Source organism: Meriones unguiculatus, chromosome 3 (genome assembly GCF_030254825.1).
Source record: "Meriones unguiculatus strain TT.TT164.6M chromosome 3, Bangor_MerUng_6.1, whole genome shotgun sequence".
In the NCBI taxonomy this organism is placed as follows: domain Eukaryota; kingdom Metazoa; phylum Chordata; class Mammalia; order Rodentia; family Muridae; genus Meriones; species Meriones unguiculatus.
In genome coordinates, this window is record NC_083351.1 from 105,422,744 (window position 1) to 105,436,463 (window position 13,720).

Here is a 13,720-nt window from a genome sequence, read left to right on the forward strand (position 1 = left end):
ATCACATATGCAAGAAGCAAGCCCTATGGCAGGTGGCCAGAAACATCTTGGCTGAGCAGGTGACTGTGACAGAGAAGAGTCTCGGCAAGGAAGATAGAGATGGGGTAGAGCCTTGAAGCAGGAGATATGGTCTATGGGGCCCTAACAGCAGCATGGTCATGGGGCCCAGCGAGGGAGAAGCACATCTCCCAACACCCTCTTGTGCCCTGTAACGCAAGCACCTGAATTGCAGCCTAGCCCTCCAAGTCCACCCACGGTGTTCCAAACATCCTCCTTAAAGGCCGGGTCACCCAAGGCAGCGTCCTAAACACCCCCACCCTACCCCACAGAGCAGCAAAGGCATCTGGACCAGCGAGTCCACAAGACACTTTACCTGTACACAAAGGGCCATTTCTAGGTCAAAAGGGCAAATACAAAAAGGAAGTGAAATACAAGGAAACCAGGTCACAACTCAAAAAAAATGCGACCCAGTCTGGATAATTGAGGCCCGAAGCAGACAACAAAGGTCGCCTCTGTGGGAGTGAGGACTTCTGTGAGGGTGGGCGGTCCCTTAGGAACGGGAAATCCCTCAGTGGCAGGGAGTGTGGAAGTCCCTGTGGGAATGAAGTCCCTGTGGATGCTAGGAAAAACTCAATTTCCCTCTCTAAAAGCTTGATAGGAAAAGCCAGCTACGTGGGAGGCAGCTGGGGTTTCCGATGGAGGAGTGAGCTGACTTTGCCTTCTAAGGTATCGATTCTTAAACCGGGGTGCTACGCGATTGAACATGAGGGACCTGAAAAATCTGGCAACAGTGAAGGATTTCTGAACACACGGTGACCAAAAATCAATTCAGAGTTAAAGGCGTAATGAGGTGTCCCTAGCAGTCTCCCCCTGATGCACTGCACGACTTCCTCCTGGCCTTCGTCCCTAACACATGTCAGCAAGTGCTCTGGAAACGTCTCAGTGCGGACCCCAGATTATCCTATCACCGAATCTGAGTTCTACTGTGGAGAGTTTCCTACATTTACAGGAACTTAACGATTTGGTCACTGAAAACAAAGATTTCTCACATTTTCCTACCACCATTCCTCAGCTGTACATATCAATTTTATATGTTTGGGGGCTGTATTATGTTAGAACATTTGATTTTTTTTTTAATTTGATGTTTGGATTGGGGGCTCCAGTTTCATTTTTTAAAAAAATGAATTTAGGCTAGGGATTAGGACAGATTTTCTAACAACCTCTAAAATGGCCCCAAATACACTTCTGTCATTTTGTTACGTGGTGTTCTCAGCCTTGACTGTTACAGAATAAGAACACTGACAACTCTGAAAAGCCCTGAAGATGCTCCATGTCTGCAGCCAGTGTCAGCGGTGTGGGTGGCAGTGAGTGGTCTGCGCTCAACATGCTTCCAATTGGGCCCTGCTATCTTCACTCACACACACACACACACACACACACACACACACACACACACACACGTGCCGTCAAGTGGGGTCTGGGATCCTCAGGTCTCTGTGGAAAGAGATGCTGAACAGGCCGGGGATGCTGAAGAAGGCAAGTGCTCGCTCTCCTCAGCGCTGGCCTCTGCTGGCTCCTCAGGAGCAACTTAAGTCTCGGCCTATCCCACAATGTTCCTCTCCACACGCTGCCTCTTTGAGTCACCCAACTCGGTAATACCAGCTTCCTCAGCACCTTCTCCCTCTCATCATTCCCAACAAATGCTCCCCAGAAATACCACACACCCAGAAATCTGCAAGAACTAAACCCCAACATACCTGACTATGCACTTCCACTCAGCCCAAAACCTGGCCATAAGTCTGTGGATCTGACCCCAGAGCCGCCCATATGAGTAATCTCCCTGGGAGGGCACAGGCCCACCAAACTCAAAATCCCCAAAACGGGACAGAACCCCTCCTTTCCGCAGTCCTAATATGGTGCACCCTCAACTTCTCACATACTGGGGTCATCCAAGCCACTTCCCACCTCCAAGTTTTTACCCTCAGTTTTACCTGAATGCGTTTCCTCTTTCCCGCCCACACTGAAACCACCTTCATTCAGCTCTCCTGCCATCAAGCGTTCTGCAGCAGTGTCCTAGCTGGTCCCCATCTTCCTGGCTCGTGCTCCCCTGATTCATGCCGAAGAGTAAATAGACACCTGATAGTAGTTCAGCTGCACTTTCTACATACTGATCAGCCTGTGTCCCCCAACCCCCCTCAATCCCGATACCCTCTTGTCTTGGTCTATTTTGCTGATCTAACTGAATAACCAACCATACACAAGGAAATTTCTGAAGAATAAAATGTTGCTTGGCTAAGCTGCTAGTGGCTGGGAAGTGCAGGAATGTGGTGCCGTCAGCAGGCAAGGGCCTCTTGATGCAGCAAGAGGCTGAGGCTGCTGAGAGAGCAGCACACCAGCTCTGGGGTTCTCTCCCTCTCTGGGGTTGTGCCCTACCTCACCTAACCCTAATTCCCACCTCTTAAAGTACCTACTTTAAAATCCCATTGAGATGAATTCGGGGATTACATTTCCAGCGTGTGAATTTTTAGAGGACACTTTAAAACCATAGCGTCTCGTCATTCACTGCCTAAAAATCCCTGCTGCTTTCCTACTGGCTCCTGTGTGGTACTCACAGCATAACCTAGCATTACACATGGTCACTAACTCGTTTCTCTCCTCGTCCCCAGCTCCCAGGGATCAGACTATCTTCATCATCACCCTGTTCCCAGCAGAAGGAGTAATGACACACCTCATTTACTTATACTCATTTGGATCAACCAGGCAGCTTGAGAACATTCATTCCCAGAACAAGACAAAAAGACAGACAAGAGAAATGGACTTGAGGTAAAGTGTTTACTATATCTGTGCAAAAAAAAAAAAAAAAAAAAAAAAAAAAAAAATCAGTGAAGCTGCCTTAAAATCTGGCCCTGAGGTTCATGGCTGCCAGAGCACAGAAGCAACCCCGACTGGTTTAAAGGATAAGCACGTGTCTGCTGAAATCAGCCCTGCTTTTGCTGGTACTGAGTGAGGCTGAGAGGACATTTCACCTGAGAGCCACTCTGTCCATCAGGAAGCCATTGCTCAAGAAACATTTCCCGCAGGCTCAGTATCTAAAGGGCTAGAGTTGTTTTAGTGGACCAAGTCCTTTCTACTTTAAAGGTCCACCCTGCCGGGGCAAGAGGAAGACTATCCGGCTCCCCTAGAACCATCACATCTGGCCATCTGCCTTTCAGAGCCTCTACTCATTTATATATACCATATTATACTTCCAACTCCCCCAGTCACATCACTGGGGGATCCAGGTAAGTCTCCCTAGTGTGAGAGCCTCTAAAGGGGCTTGCCCCCCTCTTTACTCCTAGTTAATCGTATGTCAAAATCTCATGGCATTAACCTCACTCTTAAAATTGAACTCCTCCTTTTAAACCTATAAAACATGCTGCACAAAGCTTTCACCAGCACTGCCGAACTCCACAGATCTGCACTTCGCCCTAAGCTATGAAGTCCTGGAGACTCTGACATGCAACTCAGAGCCAGGATGTGCTGTTTGCCTCAACTTGGTGAACCAGCTGTGCCATGTCCAGCAGGAGGAAAGCTCTAGGGCAAGTGTAGCCCTTGGACTCCTGCCCCATCCCTGGACCCAGCACCAAACTGAACATATGCTCAGCCGTTTCTTCTGGTAACCCAGGTCAAAGAGAAAGCTAATTATTTCTTTCTATGGTTTCGATAAAACATGACAACTTATGGAAGAGCTTTTTTGGCTTATGTTCCAAGTGTTACAGTCTCTCATGGTAGAGTGAAGGTATGGCAACAGGAGTGAGAAACTGAGGGCTCAAATCTTTTTTTTTAATTTTAATTTTTATTAATTACAGTTTATTCACTTTGAATCCCCCCTGTAGCTCCCTCCCAACTCCCCTCCCAATCCACCTGCCCTTCCCCTTCTCCACCCATGTCCCTCCCCAAGTCCACTGAAGGCGGAGGTCCTCCTCCCCCTTACTTCTGATCCTGTCTATCAGGTCTCATCTGGAGTGGCCGTACTGTCTGTGACCTGGTAAGGCTGCTCCCTCTTCAGGGGGAGGTGATCAAAGAGCAGGCCAATCAGTTTCTCAGAGACAGTCCCTGTTCCCATTACTATGGAACCCACTGGACATTGAGCTGCCATGGGCTACATCTGTGCAGGGGTTTTAGGTTATCTCAATGAACTGTCCTTGGTTGGAGTATCAGTCTCAGAAAAGACCCCTGTGGAGGGCTCAAATCTTGAACCTCAAAGAAAAAGCAAAGAGGACAAAGCTGAAATGGCATAAATCTTTAAACTGTCAAAGCCAGCCCCCCAGTGACATACCTTCTCCAACAAGGTCACACCCATTAAGTCTCAAACAGTAGCATCAACTGGGAACTGAATATTCAACTGCAAACTGAATACTCAAATACCTGAGACTATGGGGAATATTTCTTATCACTAGAGATGAGCAAGGAATTTGGACTGGACCCATTAGTAAGCTGAAAAGGTAATTCTTCCTGATGCAGAAGCAACCACCTTCTAACAACAGTGTCTTCATTCTGTCCTGGAATCACCAACTTCAATTGTGTAATATTGGAAAATACGAGCCAAGTTTTCTCACGGTATTATCTAGTGTAAGGAAGTAGAAAGATTATTGGATTTATGAAAATGGGAATGCTTCATGATTCATCCCTGTACCTATCATCAAGAACTATGTGTCTAATAGGATGGCCACTAGCCACATAGGATGTCTTATGTTTATAAACTAAACATAATTTAAAAATCATTTCTCAAGGAGATGAAGAAATGGCTGGGTAGGTAAAGCATGAGGATCTGAGTTCAATCCCCAGCACCCATAGAAAAAGCCAGGTGAGGTGCTGTTTGCCCGCAACCTCAGTGCTAGAGGACAGAGATAAGCAAAGCAAATCCTAGGGATTTAACAGGCAGTCTAACTAAAACAGCAAGCTCCAGGTTCAATGAGACACCCTGTCTCAAAACCTAAGACAGAGGGTACTAGAGGAAGACACCCAATATTGACCTCTAGCCTCACAGGTGAGTGTGTGATACACACGCAAACGCATATACATACAGCCACCAAGGTTGGAGTTGTCTGTTACAGGCGCGACTCGGATGCTGGTGACTGCACATATCAACCAAGATGCAGCCATTACCCCACAGTAAGGATGTATACTAGCTGCGTCATCCAGCAGTAGAAGTGGTATCTTACAGAGAAGGATTCACAACTCCAGAAGGTTCTCAGCCCTGACAGTGCTCAAGCGTGAGTGTGTGTCAGTCTCCTGGAGAGCTGGAGAAGCCCCGGCATCTCCATCCCACCTCCAGGGATTCTGCTTTGGTAGGCTTGGAGATGTCTTGGGTATTTGCGTGGCTGACCAACAGGAAATGTTGCTGCTGGTGCATGCTTACCTCCCTGGGTTCCGCTCCTCCACAAGCTAGGGAGCAGTCAGAGCAGGGGGAGGGCATGCTTGAGCCAAGTGGGAGGTTGGGATGAGCAGCTTTTTGAGCCAACCCCACAGATGGCACTCTGAAGTCTCTCAGTGGTTCCCACCAGCATTCCAGAATGTACCCAAGATGCCTTGAAAGTCAAAGGACCGAAGGTCCCTGCAAGGTGGATCCCTGCGTAGCCATCTCAAGAATACCAATTCACTGCCTTTTAATTGTTCCACAGGTGAGAGGAACTATGTTCGCATAATGCTGAGATGTGAAGAAAAGCTCCACAACATAGACTTTTAGATGTCACAGTCACCAACAAATGAGTTCAGAGTTTGAACAGAGCAGCTGTTTAAGCTGCAGAGGCATGTGACTCAATATATTTCAGAATCATGGCCAGCAAGGTGACTTGTAAGATGGGCATTTTGGGGCTGGAGAGATGGCTCAGAGGTTAAGAACACTCACTGTTCTTCCAAAGGTCCTGAGTTCAATTCCCAGCAACCACATGGTGGTTCACAACCATCTATAGTAAGATCTAGTGTGCAGGCAGGATGTTGTATAAATAATAAATAAATCTTTAAAAAAAAAAAAAGATGGGCATTTTGTTCCATTCCTTCCTCGTCCAGGGCCACTATAATGAATCTATAACAAAACCCCAAATTACCACTTACTTCCCATTACCAAAAAACAAAGCTGCACACCCAGGCTTCTACCTGAGATCTCCAATAACTCTCATAATAGTAAACAGTAGTAGGCAAGCATGAAAATTCTTTATATGGATATCAGCTTGCAAATGGAGGCACCACGGTGACATATTCCTCCAAAGTAGCACAACACTCAGCAATATAAGAACAGATAACTCTTCCAGTCTCTGTATTTGGCAGAAGCTGCAGCAAGATGACACAAGGAACATCATCCTTGAGATGCATACGTTGTACCGGCACCGCTCAGAAGTCGGCCTGTGGCTCACGTGGCTACCCTGTCAAGCGCAAAAGGAAGTATGACTGGAGTGCCAAAGCTAAGAGACAGAACGTTACAGGGACCAGGCGGAGGAGGCACCTGAAAATTGTCTATCAGAGAATCTGAACGCCAGGAAGGAACACCACCTAAACCCAAGAGGACAGCTGTTGCAGCATCCAGTTCATCTTGAGGATTTCAATAAGTCATAAAATAAATGCTCTTGTTTCAAAAACTAAAAAGAAGAAGAGGAACAAATTCACCAGAAGCCTTTAATCCCAGCATTCAGGAGGCAGAGGTAGGTGATACAATAAAGGCCAGCCTGATCTACAGAGATGGTTCCACAGGACAGCCATGGCTACACAAAGTAACCCTGTCTGGAAAAACAAAAACCAAGGAGGAATGAAGCTTCAAAGTTGGTGTACACTCAGTGAGGTCAGACAGACACAAAGGACAGCATGCCACACATTATCATTATGTGGAACTTTAGAAAAGATAGTTGACATCATGTTAAAGGAGATCAGACCCTGAGGTGAGGATTGACAGGAAACAGACCAAAAACACCCTTTTAGGTTGCGGTAGTCTGAAGGAGAATGGCCCCATAGGCACATATAGTAAATGTTGATGGAACTATTTGGGAAGAATTAGGAGGTGTGGCCTTCTTGGAGGAGGTGGTCACTGGGCGTGGGATCTGAGGTTTCAAAGTCCAAGTCAGTTCCAGTGAGCTCTCTCTGTCCCATGCTTATTGATCAGATAAAAGCTCTCAGCTCCAGCTCCAGCACTGTCCCTGCCTGCCTGCCGCCATGCTCCCCACCATGATGGCATGGACCCTGACCCTCTGGACCATAAGCCCCTAAACTAAATGCTTTCTTTTACAAGTTGCCTTGGTCATGGTGCTTTATCACAGCGAAAGAAAATTAACTAAGGTACCAGTTGATGGGAGTACTCTAAATCTTGATTGCCACTGTGATCACAAACATATGTACACACACACACACACACACACACACAGATCACATGTGCATATATTTAACTATGCACATACAATATCTTCTTCTTAGTATAAATTTTTAAAAAATGATTCTTTAAAACTAAAAGCATTCAGCTGGAGATATGGCTCGGGAGTTAAGAGCACTTGTGGCCCTTGCATAGGACCTGAGTTCAGTTCCCAGCACACACCTAAGGTAACTCACAACCTCCCATTACTCAAGCTCTAGAGGATTCAGTGACCTCTGACCTCTACAGGCACATGTGTTCACATGCACATACAACCCCTACACACACACTAGAAATTAAAACATCTCTTAAAAAGTAAACAGTCACTTCTGTTTTACTGGTTCACTTCAAGCTGTGTTTAAACTGTAACCCTAGCTGCCCTTGCGAGGAGGCCGGGTTGCCAAGCATGATGGGAAAGAGTTCTACAATGCTTATCCTTTTCTCCTTTTTAATCTCTGGAATTATGACATTATATTAGTTGTTTTAAAAATTAAGAAGGATCATTTTGAAAACTTACTCCTTTTAAGTTAAAAGCCTTGTACAGTTCCAGGACTGCTGAACTGTGGCTCTGTTTGTTTCCACTGTGGAAACCTTGATCCTGGAGACTGGCATTACATGCAGCCTACATTTAGTCATACTTCTCCACAAAATGACTGAAGATCTATTTTTTGTCATTTCTTATATACTTATGGAAAATGCAAGTATATAAGCACATAACCCATAAGACTGTGGATGTGTGTCCGATTAAAGAATGCTATGTCTGTGGTTTTATCTCCTATGTGTGTGTCCCTAGGTCAGTTTGGTTCACTTTCACACATCTTAGAACTGTAAATTAAGTCAGTGTGCAGCATCCCGAGAGCCAGCAGTTGCGCATGCCACTCTGTGTTTCTTGGATCCCCAAACTACACTTGTAAAGCTCATTTGTACTATTGCCTGTACCACTGTTTATCTTCAAGCTGTGCAGCTGTTTGTGGTGGGAACAGAGGAACACCACTTTGTTTGCCCAATTTTAATATTTATGCACATTTCGCAGGTCATTTTTGTTGTCCTTCTTAATTAAAAATTAAGCCCAAACACTAAGCATAGCATTTCTGGCAAGCAATATATCCCCACAACACCTAGCCAACCTCACCTGCCTTTTGTCTCCTTGGTGCTTTTTTCTCCACTACACTGAGCTGTAGATGTAATGCTGAGTGTGCCTTTGAGATGTCTGTTTTCATTCAGTGTATCCCTTACAGTTGTCCAGGTCCAAGACCTACTAAGACCACTCCTGTTCACCAAGGTCCAGTTTCAGCACTATCCGTGAAGATCCTAAGTCTCTCCCACCCACAACGACTCTGTCCCACCCAGGCCATGACAATGTGAGCAAATTACCCTTCCTCAAACCTTCCACGTGCTTGCTGAATGCGTACTAGAGACAGCCTAACTCTCCGGGACCTGTTTCAATCCCCGGCTTCCAATGAATTAACTACTGCAGGTCCTGGGTGGGTAATCAATGTCAAATTTCCCGAGTCAAATTCAAAATCCTCAAAGCAATTGTTAGTAGCAGAGATTAAATCATGCAAACTGTGTATTTACAAAGTTAACTTCCACACAAGATTGGGACAACAGCAATAATGAATGAAGCATCCCACTACTTATGCTAAGATTTGGGTTTTTCTTTTGTTTTGAGTCAAGTTCTCATTCTATAGCCTATTATATTTTAACATAACTAAATGTATTTTTTTCATATAAAACAAACGCTTTAGCATTCTAGGGACATAGAATATTAAAGAACCAAATTAAGTCATCTATAACCAGGAATGATGAGTCATACCTTTAGTCTTAATACTTAAGAAGCTGAGGCAGGGGAATTATCATAAGTTTGAGACCAGTTTGGGTAACAGAATAATAAAATGTTTTTATTAAAAAAAAAAGTTGAACAGTGGTGGTTCATGCTTTTAATCCCAGCACTCAAGAGGCAGAGGCAGTTGGATCTCTGCAAGTTTGAGGCCAGCCTGGTCTACAGAGTGAAATTCAGCTAGGGCTACACCCTAGAGAAACCCTGTTTTGTTTTGTTTTGTTTTGTTTTTTGAGAAAAAAAAAAAAAGAAGAAAGAAAGAAGGACTGAAAACAACGATCAGATCATTTGAGAAGACAGTCTAGCTTGTTTTTTAAGTTTTAGGCTGTGAAAAGCATAGTTTAACCCCAGATAAACAAGTAAGGAAGATTTCAAAAAAGTTATGGCATTAATAAAGGAGTTGTGAAGTCCAATGGATTATAACACAAAAGCAGCAAGAACTTCTGAATTCTGAGAACAGAATGGTTATTTGTTAGAGAAAATGCCTGCATGGGATCCAGCTACTGCAAACAGGAAAAATAAAATAACTAAGATTCCAACCAGCCACTGTTTGTCTTCCATCAAAGTGATAAATAAGATGGATGGGAGACAATACTCATGAAAAATATTAAATATAGTTTATAATTATTTATACAAAAAAAAGTTCCAACAGTTGTTCTGACAGATATGTCATACGGAGGCTAGAGAAGTGGCTCAGTCAGGAACAGGCCTGCCACAGGAACAGGAAGACCCTAGATCAGATCCCTAGCACCACATCAAAGCCAGGAGTGACAGCATGTTTCTGTAACTCCAAGGCTAGAGGCAGGCAGATTCCTGAAGCTCAATGACCAACCAATCCAGCCATATTTATGAGCTTTGGGTTTAGTGAGAAAGCCTGTTGAAAAAAACAAACTAAGGAGAGCAATTAAAGAGGGCCTCTGGCCTCTACTACATGCACACACATAGATGTAAACGAGAACACACATAAACTCCCACACACACACCCCTCACACACACACACACACATATGCAAGAATACGTCATAGGGAAGTGTTTGCAACTCTTTACATTAATGATGCTAAAACCCATCCTATAAAAAGAGCTCAAGTAAGTTAATAAGAAGATCAATGTCTAAAATGAAGAAATAGACCAGAGTTGTTCAGGTAAACAGGCACTGCAGAAAAAAGATAATTATGGGGGCCTTGAATACAAGAAAAAACATTCAGTCTCACACAAGTGCAAATTTAAAACCATACCAAAATACCCTTTGCACCTACTAGATTTATAAGATTAAAACTTCTTTCAAAATCTTTTTGGCAAGAGCAAGAGGAGCATGCGGTCACACTCACTGTTGATGGGCAAATAATCTGGTAGAACCCTAAGGACACTACAGTGACAGCCATTAAAAGGACAAGGACACATGCCCTCTGACTCAACAGTTTCACTTGTGGGAATCATCTTATAAAGTGTTTTCATACATACAAAGCGGCACACGTTATAAGAGTTGGCTATCGCACTCAAAATGCACGTCTGAGCTTCCTTAGGAGGCAGGTCCAAAGTTCTGAGACATCTGAGAAAGGAATTCTATGAACTGGAAAAACAAGGAGGGCTCAACAAGGCACCCACCCTTAAACGAGGAATCCTTACTATGCCAGCCCACAGCCTGCACAGCAAGCGGTGCTTCTGCTGAGACAGGCACTATCTAACCCCAGCACCACACACACACACACACACACACACGCCCCACAGAGAGCTAGACGCACGGGGGGGGGGGGGGGGGAGCCTCTGGGAGGAAGCTGAGGATCTGGGGATGGGCGTGGGAAAGAGATTTTCAAAGGAAAAAGATTTTCAAATGTTTACAATTTTGTACCTTCAAACTTTGGAACAGTGGTGTTCTTAAGTAAATAAAACTTAAAACAAAAAATTTAAAATACGCTGCTTATTGGTACATAAATGAGACACAAGCCCTAAGACTTGGCTTCCTGCCCAGTCTAGCTCAACATAATATAATCTCTTTATTTAAGGGCTCAGGTAACTTTACAATAGGATAGACCGTTGGGATAAACTCCAGAAACAGCAATAGCTGAGAGACCCAAAGTTAATTAACATCCACAGGCAGCAACAAGACCCAGCTCGTTTCCGGAGAAAACCGAGAAAGCAGGGAGGGATCTAAAGGAAATCCTTCACGTTCCTCAAGTTAACTTAGAAAAAAAAAGGATAGGCTGTGTCTCTCTTGTGCATTTATTTATTTCCCAACATTGGGATTAAGGAACCTACATCCTGTAAATAGGTATATGTTAGAAAAACTGCGAAGGTCATGTCTGTCATGAAGACACTTAGCAAACAAAGGTTTTCCTCCTCCCTTGCTGGTCTAGTACCAGACAATACGACACATCCTTCTGCGATGGAGCCAGACACTGCCTGATGCTTTCCTAGGGAGACCACTTCCTGGTGAGGCAAACCTGTTGATTGGGGTGCTATTCAAAACATCCCTCGCCCACATTCCCTCTGGAGTTCGCCTGAAATTACTCCTGCCACCACCACTCCAACCCCGCCCCTCTCCCCCCTGTGCAGCCTTGGGGCGGGGCGTGTTGTTTCAATCCACCTGTTTGTTTACCTCCTGCTTTCTCATCTGGGAGCAAAGACTATAAACCTTACCCTCTAGGGAGGGAAAAACAAACCATTCACGGCCCATCTCTGGTGGCCGCTGAGGGCAGCAGTGTATAGGACTGTACCTAAGCTGGTCCAGATATGCCTCAGATGTGTGTGTGCAAAAATTAATTCAAGTCCAAGGGCCTCCTCTGTACACTCATACTTGGAAGTACAGGTCAAGACTTGCGAGTTGACAATACCAAGGCCGAAGTTTTCAAGAGCTCTGGAACATCCCTAAATACAGGAGCACGTGGGTCAGCTGACCATCACCTCCTCTTGGAGACTGGACACCCGCAGCAAGGGTGACAGCCACTCACAGGGAAGTGCGTCTGGAGGGAAGTTGAAGCAGGTGACTACCTGTTTCAGACAGGTGACCAAGCAAGTAGCTGTCACTTCCACCGCAGCGCCCAGCTCAGCCCAGCCGGGCCACATCGGCCACATCGGGGCTCCGAGCGCCCCAAGGTCACCTGCTCTCCGGGGCGCCCCCACCCAGCCCAAGCGCTCACCAGAACAGCAGGTTGGCACCCAGGAAGGCGAGCAGGCTGCGCAGCGGCCTCTTCCAGCTCAGGAGCTCATCGGCGCGGCAGCCCAGCCACAGCACCGGCTCCCCGAGCAGCCAGGTCAGGGCGGCGGCCACCCTGCCCGCGGCCTCCTCCACCTGCGGCCCCGCGCCCGCCGGCCCTGCGTTCCGCACCGCCGCCTCCTCCCCGGGAACCCCGGGCCTCGGAGCCTGCCCCTCCGTAGCCGGGGCCGGGCATCCTTGTGCGGCGTGCTGATCGGGCGCCGGGCTCGCCATCTTCAGCGGTGCTTTGCTGGCAGGGACGGGGATGGGGACCGGGACGGGGAGGGGGAGGAGGAAGAGCGGGCACGCGCGCGCCTGGCGGTGAGCGCCCGGAGAGCAGCAGCGAGCGGTCGGGGCGCGGGGTGCGCACCGCGGGGTGCCGGCGGCTGGGTGCCTTGTGACGTCAGGCCGGGCCGCGCCGGGGAAGAGGGTGCGGTCAAGTTCGTGTAGGGGCGGGGCCGCCCTGGGCCTGGCTGCACATCCTGCGCTTTGCTGGGGGAGTGCGAGCTGGGCGGCGTCCCTAGGGAGCTAGGGACCAACGGAAAACGCTTCCTCTTCCCTTCCAGCTGAGGAGGCCAGGTAGAGGACTCATCTCAAGGGGAGTCTGGGTTTTGGATTTTAAAAGGAGGAAGGGAGAGTATTTTCTCTTTCTCCAGCCACAAGCAGGCAGTCGTCCATCCTTCAGTATTGAAGAAAATATCCGGATACTCCTGGTCCTGTATTTCAGCACGACCCTATCCAAGGCCCTTGCAAGAACACCCTGCCTAACTGTGTCAGATTAAAAAAAAAAAAACAAAAAACAATGACTTGGGAAAGGACGAAAAGTACATTTGAGTCAAGAAAGGACCGTGATCTGGCCCTCTGATTTTAGGAGTGAGGACTGGTCAAGAAGGCAGTAAAGGGCATATGCTGGTTCCGAAGCTGGGATTAAGTGAACTGTTGGCTCGGAAGTGAGATTTGTTCTTTGCTGAATGTCAGAGAACTGATCAGGAAACAGCGAAGCAGAGGGTAGCCTGTGACCCGACCGTGCTAGTGTGCGGAGCTTTGGAGGTGGTTGCTTCAGTGGATCTGTTCTCCGTGTCACAAGGAGCCTCAGATGGAAATCCTCAGTGCCAAGACGTTCCTCCTTTAAACCGCATCCAAAATCAGGTGTCGAAAGTGTTTGGGTTGTAGTAGATGACGTCTTTCCTGACTTGTAAAGCCCAGAGAGACACAGTGGGCGTGGCCAGAGGAAGCAATGTTTTCTGCTGGGAGTTGAGCTTGAGAAAGGGCCTAGATGAGAGATGCAGGAAGAAATCAGCCCTTGTTT

At 46.7% G+C, this 13,720-nt stretch overlaps 1 protein-coding gene across 1 annotated transcript in view; it reads right to left on the reverse strand.

Annotated features, from left to right (window-relative positions):
- Retreg1 (reticulophagy regulator 1) overlaps positions 1-12,824 on the reverse strand; it is a 128,144-nt gene extending 115,320 nt beyond the window's left edge. The window contains exon 1 of the mRNA XM_060380413.1: positions 12,356-12,824. Within this exon, the coding sequence (XP_060236396.1) occupies positions 12,356-12,645 (290 nt within the window). The 5' untranslated portion in view covers positions 12,646-12,824. The remainder of the gene's footprint in view (positions 1-12,355) is intronic.
- Positions 12,825-13,720: the final 896 nt, after the last annotated feature.